Here is a 13,806-nt window from a genome sequence, read left to right as displayed (position 1 = left end):
GATAGGTGAGGGTCCTGGATTTATCAGACATATAGGACCTATCCTTCCATAAATGACTCTTGTGAGATGACTCCTTTGAAGGGAATCTGTCAACAGGTGTTTGCTACCTCATCTTACAACAGCCTGATATAGGCAAAGAGAAGCTGAATCCACAAATGTGTTACTTAGATTACTGTATGCAGCTGTTCTAACACAATCAGAGCTTTTAGATTTAGCAGTGCAGCAGAGCTGAGGAAGCTAACCCCGCCCTCACCAGTCTCTCCATGTACAAAGTCTATAGACAGTGAGCTGCCTATCACTGGATGGGGCATGTCAGACTAGCATGCACGCACTGCTGTGTCCAGTAATGATGAGCTCCTGGTGCTAAAACAATCACTGCAAGCAAACAAAACCGCGTAGCTTGATAAGAGAGACATCACTGAAATCTGTGTTTTAACTCTTACATCATGCCGTGTTCAGATTACATTGCAACGACCTTCTGACAGATTCTCTTTAAACCTGAATACGACTTGTACGAAGTACATATTGCAGGTCTTATTTTACACTGGCGGTCCATCCGAGTTGCACATTTTCCATCGCATTACGCATAAATATGGAATTAATGTAATTTCAAAAGGTAATTATACATTATCTTTATTTAGTTTTACATTTATCATACAGTTTAAATGTATTTACATAAGAACATTCTATACAGATCCGTAAGAAAGATTTGCACACTAATGATTAATAAAAAAAAATGCTTGTTTAAATATTCTAATATAGACTCTGATAAAATTCAGATACTGTAAAAATACAATTAGATAAAATTATGTTTGGTTGCAAACTACTGAATATTGTTGTTATTCAAACCCCTGGTCCAGCCAGGCAATGTCAACCATATATTATTATTCTAATCACAGAGGGCAGGGTGGTCCGCAGATGTATTCAATAGGCTTCTATTAGGCAAGCAAAAAAAGCAAGGCACCGGAGACACATCAATATATAGACACAGTACATTAATATTTACTACGATCATATTTGGGGGGGGATTTATCGCTATTGGATATGCCCATAAGGCCTTATGCGTACACATTTAACACTGCGTGTAGCGCTGTATGTTGCTTCCATCACGCACCATATTCTTCCCTAATAGTGTAGTTTCTACTGTAATGCAGAATTGTTTTGTGGATTTTCCTGAAAAACTAATCATGGAAACTTCAGGCATGCAAGGGTACAGTGTGGACCCATATCATTTTATGGCTGCCATATTTGAAATGCATGCCACATAAATCGATAATATGACCATGTGCATGATCCCAAAGGATATCTCTCATTCTTTAATTCTACCCTAATGAACAAAATCAAGTTTGGGAGCTGTGACCACTCCCGACATGTCTACTTTAGGAAATACTTCTATTGCCCAAATTATAAACATTGTGGATTCATAAATTGACAATTGTTTCCTACAAGTTAACCTACAAGGTCTGGCACTGGTAGTACTGATTCTTTAAAACAAACCAGTCACATTGAGCATAATATCTGGGCTTATGAGTCTTTTCCATATGTGTATGGCTGTCAATAACTAAGTAGGAATACGGAATCTGTTGCCGGAAAAATGCATTTAATTTTTGGCTCAGATTGACCTGTTTGTTTAATTGCTGTTCACTGATCAAGATGTTATATGTGGCGTGGCTAGACCCATACCAGCGTGACTATAAAAGCTGTCGTAAAAGTAATTTATAGGCAACTTGTCAGTAGATTCATGCTGCCTGAACTTTGGAGTTTCTTGGCTACAAAAAACAATAGGGGTGATTCATCAAATGTTTCATGCCAGAAAATTGATGTAAAAGCCTTGAAACGTCTCAATTTTTTGAGCAACGGGGTGTTGCACAAAAATGCTACTACTTTTGCCATTTTATCGCCACTTTGACTTGTGTCATTGCCTCCCCCATCAAATTCATCAAAAATGCTGGCGTTTTGTACACCAGAAATGCTACTCCGGTCCCTGAATGGAGTAGCATTTCTGGCGCAGTGCATGGAGGCACACAGCACTCTGCAGAGAGTGTGCGTCGTAATGAATTTGGCTTCTCCTGTACTCTGTAAAGACCGGGGTAGCTCGAGTGTGCACTACGCTAGTCATGAAGAATCGCCATTTATGGTCTACTCTAAAATGCTGTAAACTTTCAAATAAAACTTCAATGAAGGAGAGGAAATATTGTCCAGGAAAAGGCTTTCAAATACTTCTCCCACAAATAGGAAAAATCCTATCAATTAATCCGAGCCGAGTGAGGAGAGGCCAGAGGAAGCCGTCCTGCAGACTTAGTTTGGCATCTTAAAACACAGTTTTACATCTTAAAAGTTATGAAAGCAAAAAAATTAAGAGGTTAAAAGCCTGACATAATTCCAAATCAATAACATTAATTTAAATATGATAAAAATTAGTGTTGCCAAACAGAAAACCTATATTTGTACAATGTATTACAGAAATTGAATGTATCATTTGCTTGAGAACACAAGACCAGTTGATCTGATTGTGAAATAAATGAGCGTTCTGCGTTTCTACCAGTCCACAAGTATAAATTCATTGGAAGATTGCGTGTATGTGATTCTGAATGCAAAACCAACATTTTTCCAAATTCTATCCCGCCATGGTATTGCATTGTCAAGTTTGATGTTCAGCCTATTGCGGCAGTAACTTTACAAAAGTCTTCATTTTTCCATGATCCATTGGAAACCAGTCATCCATAACTGTAGGTGTCTGGATATTTTGAAATTCTACTTTTTTTTTTAAGGAAATTTTAGTATACTACAAATACACAATCTTCCACAAAGGCCAATAGTATAAAAAACTGATACTCCTTGGATGATAAAGTATGAAAAAAGTCTTTCTTAATGAATTGTTTGCTTCTTTCTTGCTTTCCATGCCATGTGTTGTCCATGGGGGAGATGCAGTGTTTGGCAGTCGTATGATGTGCCATGGATTAGATTCCATTCTGTGGCAGTTGTGGCTTGTATGTCGCCCCAAAGATATCTTCATGATAATGCATTTCATTCTGTAATATAAGAGAAGTGTCATTATTAGATCTTGTATAGCACACAATGTTGGATGGTGATCGACACACTCTTTCTGTATGTTGGGGAGGCATGTTCTTCTATCCCGGCATTTTAACCTTGAGTACTTGGAGGCATCTCTAGTACAGTGGTTTTTCATCCACTAATTTAGAAATATAATGTTCTGTATGGTTGGATATTACTGATATTGTGCTCCCTGTAAAGATTCTAAGAAATGGAATATACCGTATATATATTTCCTGCAAATTGTACTTGCAGTATGAATGCTGAAGCCTGAGACCGAGGGGGTGAGTTATTACTAAGTCTCTGTTCACAGGAGTTCAATATGAGCTTCACATATCCAAACTGTCTTAAGGTACCGTTACACTAAACGACTTACCAACGATCACGACCAGCGATACGACCTGGCCGTGATCGTTGGTAAGTCGTTGTGTGGTCGCTGGGGAGCTGTCACACAGACAGCTCTCTCCAGCGACCAACGATCAGGTGAACGACTTTGGCATGAAACTGTCTTCAACGATGCTGAATTCCCCGGGTAACCAGGGTAAACATTGGGTTACTAAGTGCAGGGCCGCGCTTAGTAACCCGATATTTACCCTGGTTACCATTGTAAAAGTAAAAAAAAAAAAAAAACCACTACATACTCACATTCCGATGTCTGTCACGTCCCCCGCCGTCAGCTTCCCGCACTGACTGTGTCAGCGCCTGCCGTAAAGCAGAGCACAGCGGTGACGTCACCGCTGTGCTCTGCTTTACGACTGGCGCTGACAGTCAGTGCAGGGAAGCTGACGGCGGGGGACGTGACAGACATCGCAATGTGAGTATGTACTGTTTTTTTTTTTAAACTTTTACAGTGGTAACCAGGGTAAATATCGGGTTACTAAGCGCGGGCCTGCGCTTAGTAACCCGATATTTACCCTGGTTACCAGTGAACACATCGCTGGATCGGCGTCACACACGCCGATCCAGCGATGACAGCGGGTGATCAGCGACCAAAAAAAGGTCCTGATCAATACCCAGTGACTAACGATCTCCCAGCAGTGGCCTGATCGTTGGTCGCTGTCACACATAACAAGATCGTTAGCGGGATCGTTGCTACGTCACAAAAAGCGTGACGTTGCAACGATATCGTTAACGAAATCGTTATGTGTGAAGGTACTTTTAGGCTAAATTCCCACTATTTGTCTTTGGTGCATTTTTGCAATTAGCTAAATTAGGTTACTTGCATTTTTTTTTTCATTGTGTTTTCTAGTGCGTTTTATTTACACGCGTTTTTATCATTTTTCTTCCGCTGTGACTTTAAAAATAAATAAAAAAGAAAGCATATTATAAAAAATATAAATTTCCTTGCTGCATCTCATACGCCGAAAGATGCAATAAAAAGTGATCAATGCATTGTATTTAAGAATAGTACAAAGAAAAAAATAGAGCTCGGCATGCACAAACAAAAAAATTGCTCTTGGAAAATGGTGACTTGAAGTCAACATTTTTTTTTCTTCTTTTACAAAGTTCTAAATTTTGCTCTTTGACATTAATATTTATTATGAATATATGAAGGTTTAAGACAGTTTTATTAAATGTTTCCTATCATACTTCATATTTCTTGGTGCACAAAACCATTTATTCTGCAAGACAGTTTTGGCAGTTGCTATTTCTGAGTTGTGCACTAAATGTCCATTTTTTGTGTGTTACGTTCTGCCTGTGCTTCTGGCTCATTCATGTACAAGTGAAGAACAAATCCCGCATTATTGTGTAATATACCTTTAACTGGGTCAGACATGTCTCCGCTTCCTGGTCACTCAGCCGCTTCTTCCTGGCAATAACGAGTTTAATCGTTGTAGCCACATCTCTGGCCATCTCAATTTGCCCACACACATACACGTGGCCTTCTTCCTCGAATAAAGTCCTGATCACTTCATCTTCCAGATTCTTTTCCAGAATGTGCTGAACGTACATCTGCAGATAACGAGCAGAGGGATCATTCATATTCAGAATCATAATTGTGCAAAAAGTTTTTCACTTAGTTGAATAAAGCGTCTAAAATACAAAATGTGACTATTGACTTACGTGTGACACTTTTATAATAATATTACTATAATAATAGTAGTATAAAAACACAACAATAATGTCAACATGTGATACACGCTATGAGTATACACTTATTAAATGGTTGTGCTTCGTGAGCAAACTCCTTATATTTGACTATCCCATGATGATCTGCTGGTTCTGGGGAGAGGGATGGGTGTGATGCTACTATTAGGACCTGAAAATATCAGCTGTTAGGGTAAGTAATTCCCCTAAAATCTATTCATATAATTAAAGCCTCGTTCAGACATCAGTTTTTCTCGCGCTTGTATCTATTATGGGGTAGTTCACATGTCCGATTTTTTTTTTCTTAGACCGAGAAGCCCACACAAAAGCACTGAGACTTGTCCATTATTGATCCGAGTGTCAAATCAAACTCAAAAATAAAAGTCTATGGGTCAGTGAAAAAATTGGGCAGCGCTTGAATGCCATCCATGCTTAATGGGAGAAGTTGGAGAAACTTTTTTGTCCCATTCGAGAAAAACTGATGAAACCCGAATGACAGGTGGAAATCTGATGAAACTCTGATCAAAGACGCTGACGAATCTCGGACCAGTTTTCTAATACAATGAAATAACTAACACTTAGATGAGCCCTAAGACTTTGCTCACACATTAGTAATTTTTTTTACCAAAAATTGTTTGTTTTTCATCATTGTGCTGGATCCATGTTTCGTCCACTTTTCATCCGTGTCCATTTTACCATCCAAAATTCTGCCCGCAAAACAGCTCAGAGATAGCCAATGCTCATGTTTTCTATGCAGACCATCAGTCAAAACAAAACCCTGACATTTGAAGAGCCCCATGGAATATAATGTATCAATATGTTATAATTGAAAAACACATGGAAGACAAACACTCATGTCTAATACGGCCTAAGGCAAAGTCCCATGTCATTATTTTCTTGTACAGATGGCATCTGTGTGCTGTTTTTTTTTCACGGACCATGTAGTATTTGGCCAATATGTTACATCAGTATTTGTAAGCCAAAATCAGGAGCGGAACAATCAGAGGAAAAGTAAAAACACGTCACCACTTTTTATATTTATCACCCACTCCTGGTTTTGGCTTACAAATAGTGATGTAAAAAACTGCCAAAATACTGTACACGTGAATATGGCCTTTGAAGAAAAAAAAAATGGAAACGTCAAAAGGCACATAGACCAAAATGGGCACATGTTCTAAATAAAAGGAGCTATAACGCTATAAGGCTATGTGCACACATTGCGGATTTTGCTGCGGATCCACAGCAGTTTTCCATGCATTGTACAGTACCATGTAAACCTATGGAAAACCAAATCCGCAGTGGCCATGCTGCGGAAACTACTGCACGGAAACGCTGCGTTGTATTTTCCACAGCATGTCAATTCTTTGTGCGGAATCCGCAGTGTTTTACACCTGCTGCTCAATAGGAATCCGCAGGTGTAAAACCGCAGGTGAAATCCACACAAAAACCACGGGAATTCCGTGGTAAATCCGCAGGTTAAACGCACTGGAATTTGCAAAAACGGTGCAGAAAAATCCGCACACGAATCCGCAACGTGGGCTCATAGCCTAACACGTATGTGAAAGTCAGACATGAATAAGAACTCACTGTAGTTAGTAAAGAGGAGTCCTGATTTAGTGCCCTCCTCTATGAACCCAATATACCCTGCTAGTGAAAACACAGAATCCAAATTTACCGTTTGGCTATTCGAAATGACAATGGAGCTGATTCATTAAGGCCGGCGTCACACACAGCGTAAAACAATACGGTCCGTATATTACGGCCGTAATACGCTGAAAAGTCCCCAAAAAAATGGTCCGTTGCTCCTCCGTAGGCAGGCTGTGTCAGCGTTTTTTGCGCATGGCATCCTCCGTATGTAATCCGTATGGCATCCGTACTGCGTGGTTTTCTCGCAGGCTTGCAAAACCAACATACCGCTATAGAAGTGATCCATGTGTCCCAAAAAGAAAAGAATATATATATATATATATATATATATATATATATGTCAGTAGACACATATATGTATATATATTAATACTTATTCCAGCGCTATACAGCTTGAAAGCCGGTAATTCAATTACCGGCTTTTTCTTTCTCCTTCATAAAACCCGACATGATTTGAGACATGGTTTACATACAGTAAACCATGTCTTCTCTCCATTTTTTTTGCAGATTCCACACTACTAATGTCAGTAGTGTGTATCTGCAAAATTTGGCCGTTCTAGCTCTTAAAATAAAGGGTTAAATGGCGGAAAAAATTGGCGTGGGCTCCCGCGCAATTTTCTCCGCCAGAGTAGTAAAGCCAGTGACTGAGGGCAGATATTAATAGCCTGGAGAGGGTCCACGGTTATTGGCCCCCCCCTGGCTAAAAATATCTGCCCCCAGCCACCCCAGAAAAGGCACATCTGGAAGATGCGCCTATTCTGGCACTTGGCCACTCTCTTCCCATTCCCGTGTAGCGGTGGGATATGGGGTAATGAAGGGTTAATGCCACCTTGCTATTGTAAGGTGACATTAAGCCTAATTAATAATGGAGAGGCGTCAATTATGACACCTATCCATTATTAATCCAATACTAGTAAAGGGTTAAATAAAACACAAACACATTATTTAAAATTATTTTAATGAAATAAAAACAATGGTTGTTGCAGTATTTTATTCAACGCCCAATCCAGTCACTGAAGACCCTCGTTCTGTGAAAGAAAAAACATAATAAACCAACAATATCCTTACCCTCCGCAGATCTGTAACGTCCAACGATGTAAATCCTTCTGAAGGGGTTAAAACATTTTGCAGCAAGGAGCTGTGCTAATGCAGGCTGCTCCTCGCTGCAAAACCCCAGGGAATGAGGCTAAAAATAGATCAATGATCTATATTTAGCTTCATTTGCGGTGAGGCGCCCTCTGCTGGATGTTCATAGATCGTGGGAAATTACCTAGAAAGCCAGGGAGCTTTCTAGGTAATTTCCCACGATCTATGAACATCCAGCAGAGGGTGCCTCACCGCAAATGATGCTAAATATAGATCATTGATCTATTTTTAGCCTCATTCCCTGGGGTTTTGCAGCGAGGAGCAGCCTGCATTAGCACAGCTCCTTGCTGCAAAATGTTTTAACCCCTTCAGAAGGATTTACATCGTTGGACGTTACAGATCTGCGGAGGGTAAGTATATTGTTGGTTTATTATGTTTCTTTACTCACAGAACGAGGGTCTTCAGTGACTGGATTGGGCGTTGAATAAAATACTACAACAACCATTGTTTTTATTTCATTAAAATAATTTTAAAGAATGTGTTTGTGTTTTATTTAACCCTTCACTACAATTGGATTAATAATGGATAGGTGTCATAATTGACGCCTCTCCATTATTAATTAGGCTTAATGTCACCTTACAATAGCAAGGTGGCATTAACCCTTCATTACCCCATATCCCACCGCTACACGGGAATGGGAAGAGAGTGGCCAAGTGCCAGAATAGGCGCATCTTCCAGATGTGCCTTTTCTGGGGTGGCTGGGGGCAGATATTTTTAGCCAGGGGGGGGCCAATAACCGTGGACCCTCTCCAGGCTATTAATATCTGCCCTCAGTCACTGGCTTTACTACTCTGGCGGAGAAAATTGCGCGGGAGCCCACGCCAATTTTTTCCGCCATTTAACCCTTTATTTTAAGAGCTAGAACGGCCAAATTTTGCAGATACACACTACTGACATTAGTAGTGTGGAATCTGCAAAAAAAATGGAGAGAAGACATGGTTTACTGTATGTAAACCATGTCTCAAATCATGTCGGGTTTTAGGAAGGAGAAGGAAAAAGCCGGTAATTGAATTACCGGCTTTCAAGCTGTCTAGCGCTGGAATAAATATTAATATATATACATATATGTGTCTCACTGACATATATATATATATATATACCTATTCTATGTGTACACATTTATTCTACCTATTCTACTGTAAGCTGTCAGTGTGATTTTACTGTACACCGCACTGAATTACCGGCTTTTCTCTCTAACAGCGCTGCGTATTTCTCGCAAGTCACACTGCTTGTCCGTGTGTAATCCGTATTTTTCACGCTTCCATAGACTTTCATTGGCGTATTTCTTGCGCAGTACGGTGACAAACGCAGCATGCTGCGATTTTGTACGGCCGTAGAAAGCCGTATAATACTGATCAGTAAAATACGGCAAATAGGAGCAGGGGCATAGAGAATAATTGTGCCGTATTTTTTGCGAGTTTTACGGACGTAGATTCTGCGCTCTTACGTCCGTAAAACTCGCATGTGTGACGGCGGCCTAATACTACCATTGAGTATGCCAGTCTTAGGGCCACAAATCTATTTTTTTATATAAGAATATAACTGATGATAGAACTCCAAGACTGAATATGCGATGAATATTCATCACCTTAATGAGCGGCACCACGTGACCGCTCACACAGTACGAGCTGCCGGCGCTGAGAGCAGTCATCGCGGGAGTTGGATAAGTAATTCTCTTCAAGCGGGCGGGAGCACGGGGGGTGGGGTGGGGCGGGAGGCGGGATTGGTGACCCCAAACTTTAATTTAAACCAAAAAAAATTGATCTTTCATCCCTTCTCTCCTGCTAGCGCTGCTTTCAGCCGAGCATGAGAGAAGGGATGAATGCCGGCTTCTGCACCACACGCAGGGGACAGCACTTACTGTAGTGCTGTCTCTCCTACCGCGGTATGTGCACACGGAGGAGAGTGCACACTGTTCTCCGTGTGCACGTGTGCGGGACGCTTTGCGGACCATGCTGCCGGAGAAAAACGGACATGTCTACGTGTTTTCAACACGAACACACGGTCTGTGAAAACACGCAGGCCTGTGCATAGACCCATTCATTTGAATGTGTCTACGTGTATCAGTGTCTCCGGTACGTGAGAAAACTGTCACTACACGTACCGGAGACACTAACGTGTGAAACCGGCCTTTAGAGAATAGAGATTTTCCCATCATTGAGATAGGAGATGACAATTGGCGCTTATAGAGTTCTATGTAGAACTTTAGCAGTTCAGGAGAACTTGCAGCAGAATGTCTCTGTGTTGTGTGCCTCCAGCTCCTTATCTTCCTCCACTCTCCAAAGAATTTTAAAAGCACCAGCTGTCATCTTCTATCTCAATATTGGGGAAATCTGTCTTCACTGAATACAGATTTTATCTATGAATTAAGAAAGATCAGTCCAGGAGGAGAAAGAAGCAGATTTCTCTAATAAACAATATAATAAAGTTTCTTACTTTCACATGCACTATTGATTTATGATGTAAAAATTATACTGCCGGTTACATATAATATATCTCACCTTGGCTTGTCCTGGCTGACGGGAGTAAGCAGTGAACACGTCTTGTATAACACCTTTTCTTTTCATGTCTTCCTTCTCTTCTTTATAGATTTCATCAACTTCCATTTGCTGGCAACCACTTAGCAATATCATAGAGCCAACCGCCTTACCTGAAATTGTAAGTTTGCAACACGTAAGATTTATTTTGGAATATAGTAATTACTATATGATATTATATGTAAAAAATAGATTTTTTTTTTTAAGATATCAGAGTAGCTCAAATAGCAATTCCCTGATATTCTGTAGTATTAGGCTACTTTCACACTTCCGTCAGCCTGACGTACCGACGGATGTTGTGCTAAATTTAGCGCAACGTGGGCAGCGGATGCAGTTTTACAACGCATCCGCTGCCCTTTGTGATGAGCGGGGAGGAGGGGGCGGAGTTCTGGCCGCGCATGCGCAGTCGGAAATGGCGGACACGTCGCACAAAAAAACGTTACATTGAACTTTTTTGTGACGACGGTCCGCCAATTACCGACGCATCCAGTGCATGACGTATGGAACGTGTGTCCATACGTCGCGATGCGTCGGTAATACAAGTCTATGTGCAAAAAACGCATCCTGCGGGCAACTTTGCAGGATGCGTTTTTTTGCACAGAACGACGCATTGCGACGTCTTTATAAAGATGTAAGTGTGAAAGTAGCCTAACACTGACAATCAGTGGAAGCAAGTCATTCCTAAATTCCTACAGAAACAGAACATTAAATGGGGTTATCCCGTGAGAAGCGTTATCACCTTGCGGGAATGGAGCAGCAGCGCGCATGCCTTACTAGGGATGAGCGGACCCGTAGATGTTGGAGTTAGACAGAACTTTAGACCAAGGTTCGATTCTGTACCAGAACTGAACCCGAACCCCATTAAAGTCAATGGAGATCTGAACTTTGGTGCTCTAAAATGGTCATAGTAAGGGCTAGGGGTCTCTCTCCGAACACTAAAACGGACTTTTGGGAGAAGTCTCGCAAAGTGTCCCAGTATGGACCCCGAACTTTACAGTTTGGGTTCCCTCATATTCACTTACCACCAATCTTCATTTCCATGAAATTGACGGAGAAAGTGATGAGCTGCACTGGCACCGTAGAAATAGAGTGGTGGTCATGAATAGGCAATAAAGTGGACTCTGTTTTACCGGGACTCAGGGACCCCGTCCACGGAATCAGTAAAGGCCTGAATGGTTGGATCCCAGTCATACATTTATTCTCTGTCTTGGGGATAAGTGATAAATACTTTTCTTGGGATAACCTCTTTAGTTTAGTTGCCTCCTGCCAAAAACATTCATGGACCAATCACGGATCTCCAGTATCGACAAGTCACCGATACCAAATCTGGTGTGTTATTTTGGCACAGATACGAGTGGAGGTTCCTAATCACATGTTTGATCTCATATTTTAGAAATATTTTCTTTTTGAATTTGATTATCTGAAAATAACGGTTATCCAACCTGACAAGCACCTTCAAATTAGGAAAATGACCAGGCTGGTTTATGTAGCATGTTGGCCTTACCTTTCTCCATGTCATACAATCTCTGATGCCAGAAAGATCTGTAAGGAGAAATCCCAGTGCCAGGCCCGATCAGGATGCACGGTGATAAGGGGTTTGGAGGGAGATGGAACGTGTTTGTACTGGAAAACATAGAAATGTAAATGTAAGACGCAAGTGCAATACACAGCGGGTGAACCAAGGGTTAATGCTATTGGATTAAAACAAGCATGATGGGGACTTGTAGGAAGGGAAGAGGCTGGGAGAAGGAGGAGAGGAGTAAAGGAGAGGACGATCTATTCTCCCACTCTATCAGAAAGTCAAAGCAGCTAGTCATTGGAAGTGGGGAAAATGATGACCCCGAGTAATCAAAAATGGCATAAAAAGCTTTAAAAAGTCACGACATTTTGGTGAAAAGTGAGGCTGTGCTAAAATGCATGATTTGTGTGACTTTTACCATTCTGACACCAACAGAATAAGTAGAGCTTGGACGGAGCGTGCAATCTCAACCCCTGCTTGTCAAATTCGTGAGAAGTGGCGCACTCCGTCAGCCACAAATCTTACTCCAGTCCCCAATTGGAGTAAGATTTGTCGCAAGGAGCACATGGAGGCACACAGCACTTTTCTTAATGAATCAAGATCGTCTCACTCCAGCACACGCCATCGAAACCCGCGTGAAAATCGCAGGTCTTAGAGTTGGGTCCTATGAATACAGCTTGGACTGAGATTTTCCAACTCCAAGCATTCCCTCTGTGTTGTTGTGCACCTGTCTACAACGTAATGTACACAGTACATTACTCATCAACGAATTGATGTAGATAATTCAACCTCATGAAATATCTCCGTGTCTTATTTGATATGTAGGTTTTGGGGAATACGTGAAGGATCTTGGACATTAGAGTATATGTTAGGGCTCATATATAGTATATCATGCTCCTATAAAAAAACATATTAAATTTATAAAACTATTGTTGAAGCTTATACTTTGCCCTAATCTTTACATACCTCCTTATGAAACAAGGAACCGTATCATTCAGGCTTATCGTGTTCAACCATGTGCTGCATACCCCATGGTGGACCGGACCATGACCTCCTAAAAATAGACAAGTTATACCTTAAACAGGAGAACAATGGCACACCAAATCTTTACATTTGTTTACCAAACTGTTTTTGAACAGAATCTGTCACCAGGTTTTTCTAACCTAATCTGAGAGCATCATAAAGTAGAGACAGAAACCCTGATTCCAGCAATGTGTCACTTACTGGGCTGCTTTTTGACTTTTTTCATGAAATCGCTGTCTTACAGTGGGGGTTTATCGCTAGTAAATCTGCTGTCATGAAACTTCCAAGCTCTGCATAACTTCACCCCCACCACTGATTGGCAGCTTTCTGCCTATGAACAGTGTAAACAGAAAGCCACCAATCAGGGGTGAGGGCGGAATTATACAGGGCTCAGCATTCAGATAACTGATAGATCTGCAGCAGATAAAACAGTGATTTTATTTAATTAAAAATACAGCAAGCAGGCCAATAAAGTGATACATCGCTGCAATCAGGGTCTCTACCCTTAGGTAATGATGGTGGCAGATGGGGAAACAAAAACCTAGTGAAAGATTCCTGTTAAGTTTCGAAAGTCTTGTAATGCAATACATTTTTTATGTTTTTGATTTACAGAGGGCATCTTATTCCTGTGATAATAGAAACGTACATGGATGAAAACTTTTTTTTAAGACTCATCACATCAGTAGATTCAGTAGATGTTCGTTACAATTATTACCTGTATATTGAACTTATCAATAATAACAAAAAAGAGGGTCATCATTATGACACTCATCTCCAGGGGGTATTCTATGC

The 13,806-nt window shown here is 40.9% G+C and overlaps 1 protein-coding gene across 4 annotated transcripts in view; it reads right to left on the bottom strand.

Moving 5' to 3' along the window:
- Positions 1-617: 617 nt before the first annotated feature.
- NOS2 (nitric oxide synthase 2) overlaps positions 618-13,806 on the bottom strand; it is a 73,962-nt gene continuing 60,773 nt past the window's right edge. For all 4 annotated transcript variants that reach the window (XM_069761302.1, XM_069761303.1, XM_069761304.1 and 1 more), the window contains 5 exons: positions 12,958-13,045; positions 11,977-12,095; positions 10,437-10,585; positions 4,813-5,007; positions 618-3,032 (listed from right to left, as the gene is read on the bottom strand). In XM_069761302.1, coding sequence (XP_069617403.1) covers positions 2,961-3,032; positions 4,813-5,007; positions 10,437-10,585; positions 11,977-12,095; positions 12,958-13,045 — 623 coding nt within the window. In that variant the 3' untranslated portion in view covers positions 618-2,960. The remainder of the gene's footprint in view (positions 3,033-4,812; positions 5,008-10,436; positions 10,586-11,976; positions 12,096-12,957; positions 13,046-13,806) is intronic.

The sequence above is a fragment of the Ranitomeya imitator genome, chromosome 3, assembly GCF_032444005.1.
Source record: "Ranitomeya imitator isolate aRanImi1 chromosome 3, aRanImi1.pri, whole genome shotgun sequence".
Classification (NCBI taxonomy): Eukaryota; Metazoa; Chordata; class Amphibia; order Anura; family Dendrobatidae; genus Ranitomeya; species Ranitomeya imitator.
The sequence above is the reverse complement of the archived record's forward strand: the minus strand, read 5'-3'. Positions and strand labels throughout refer to the sequence as shown.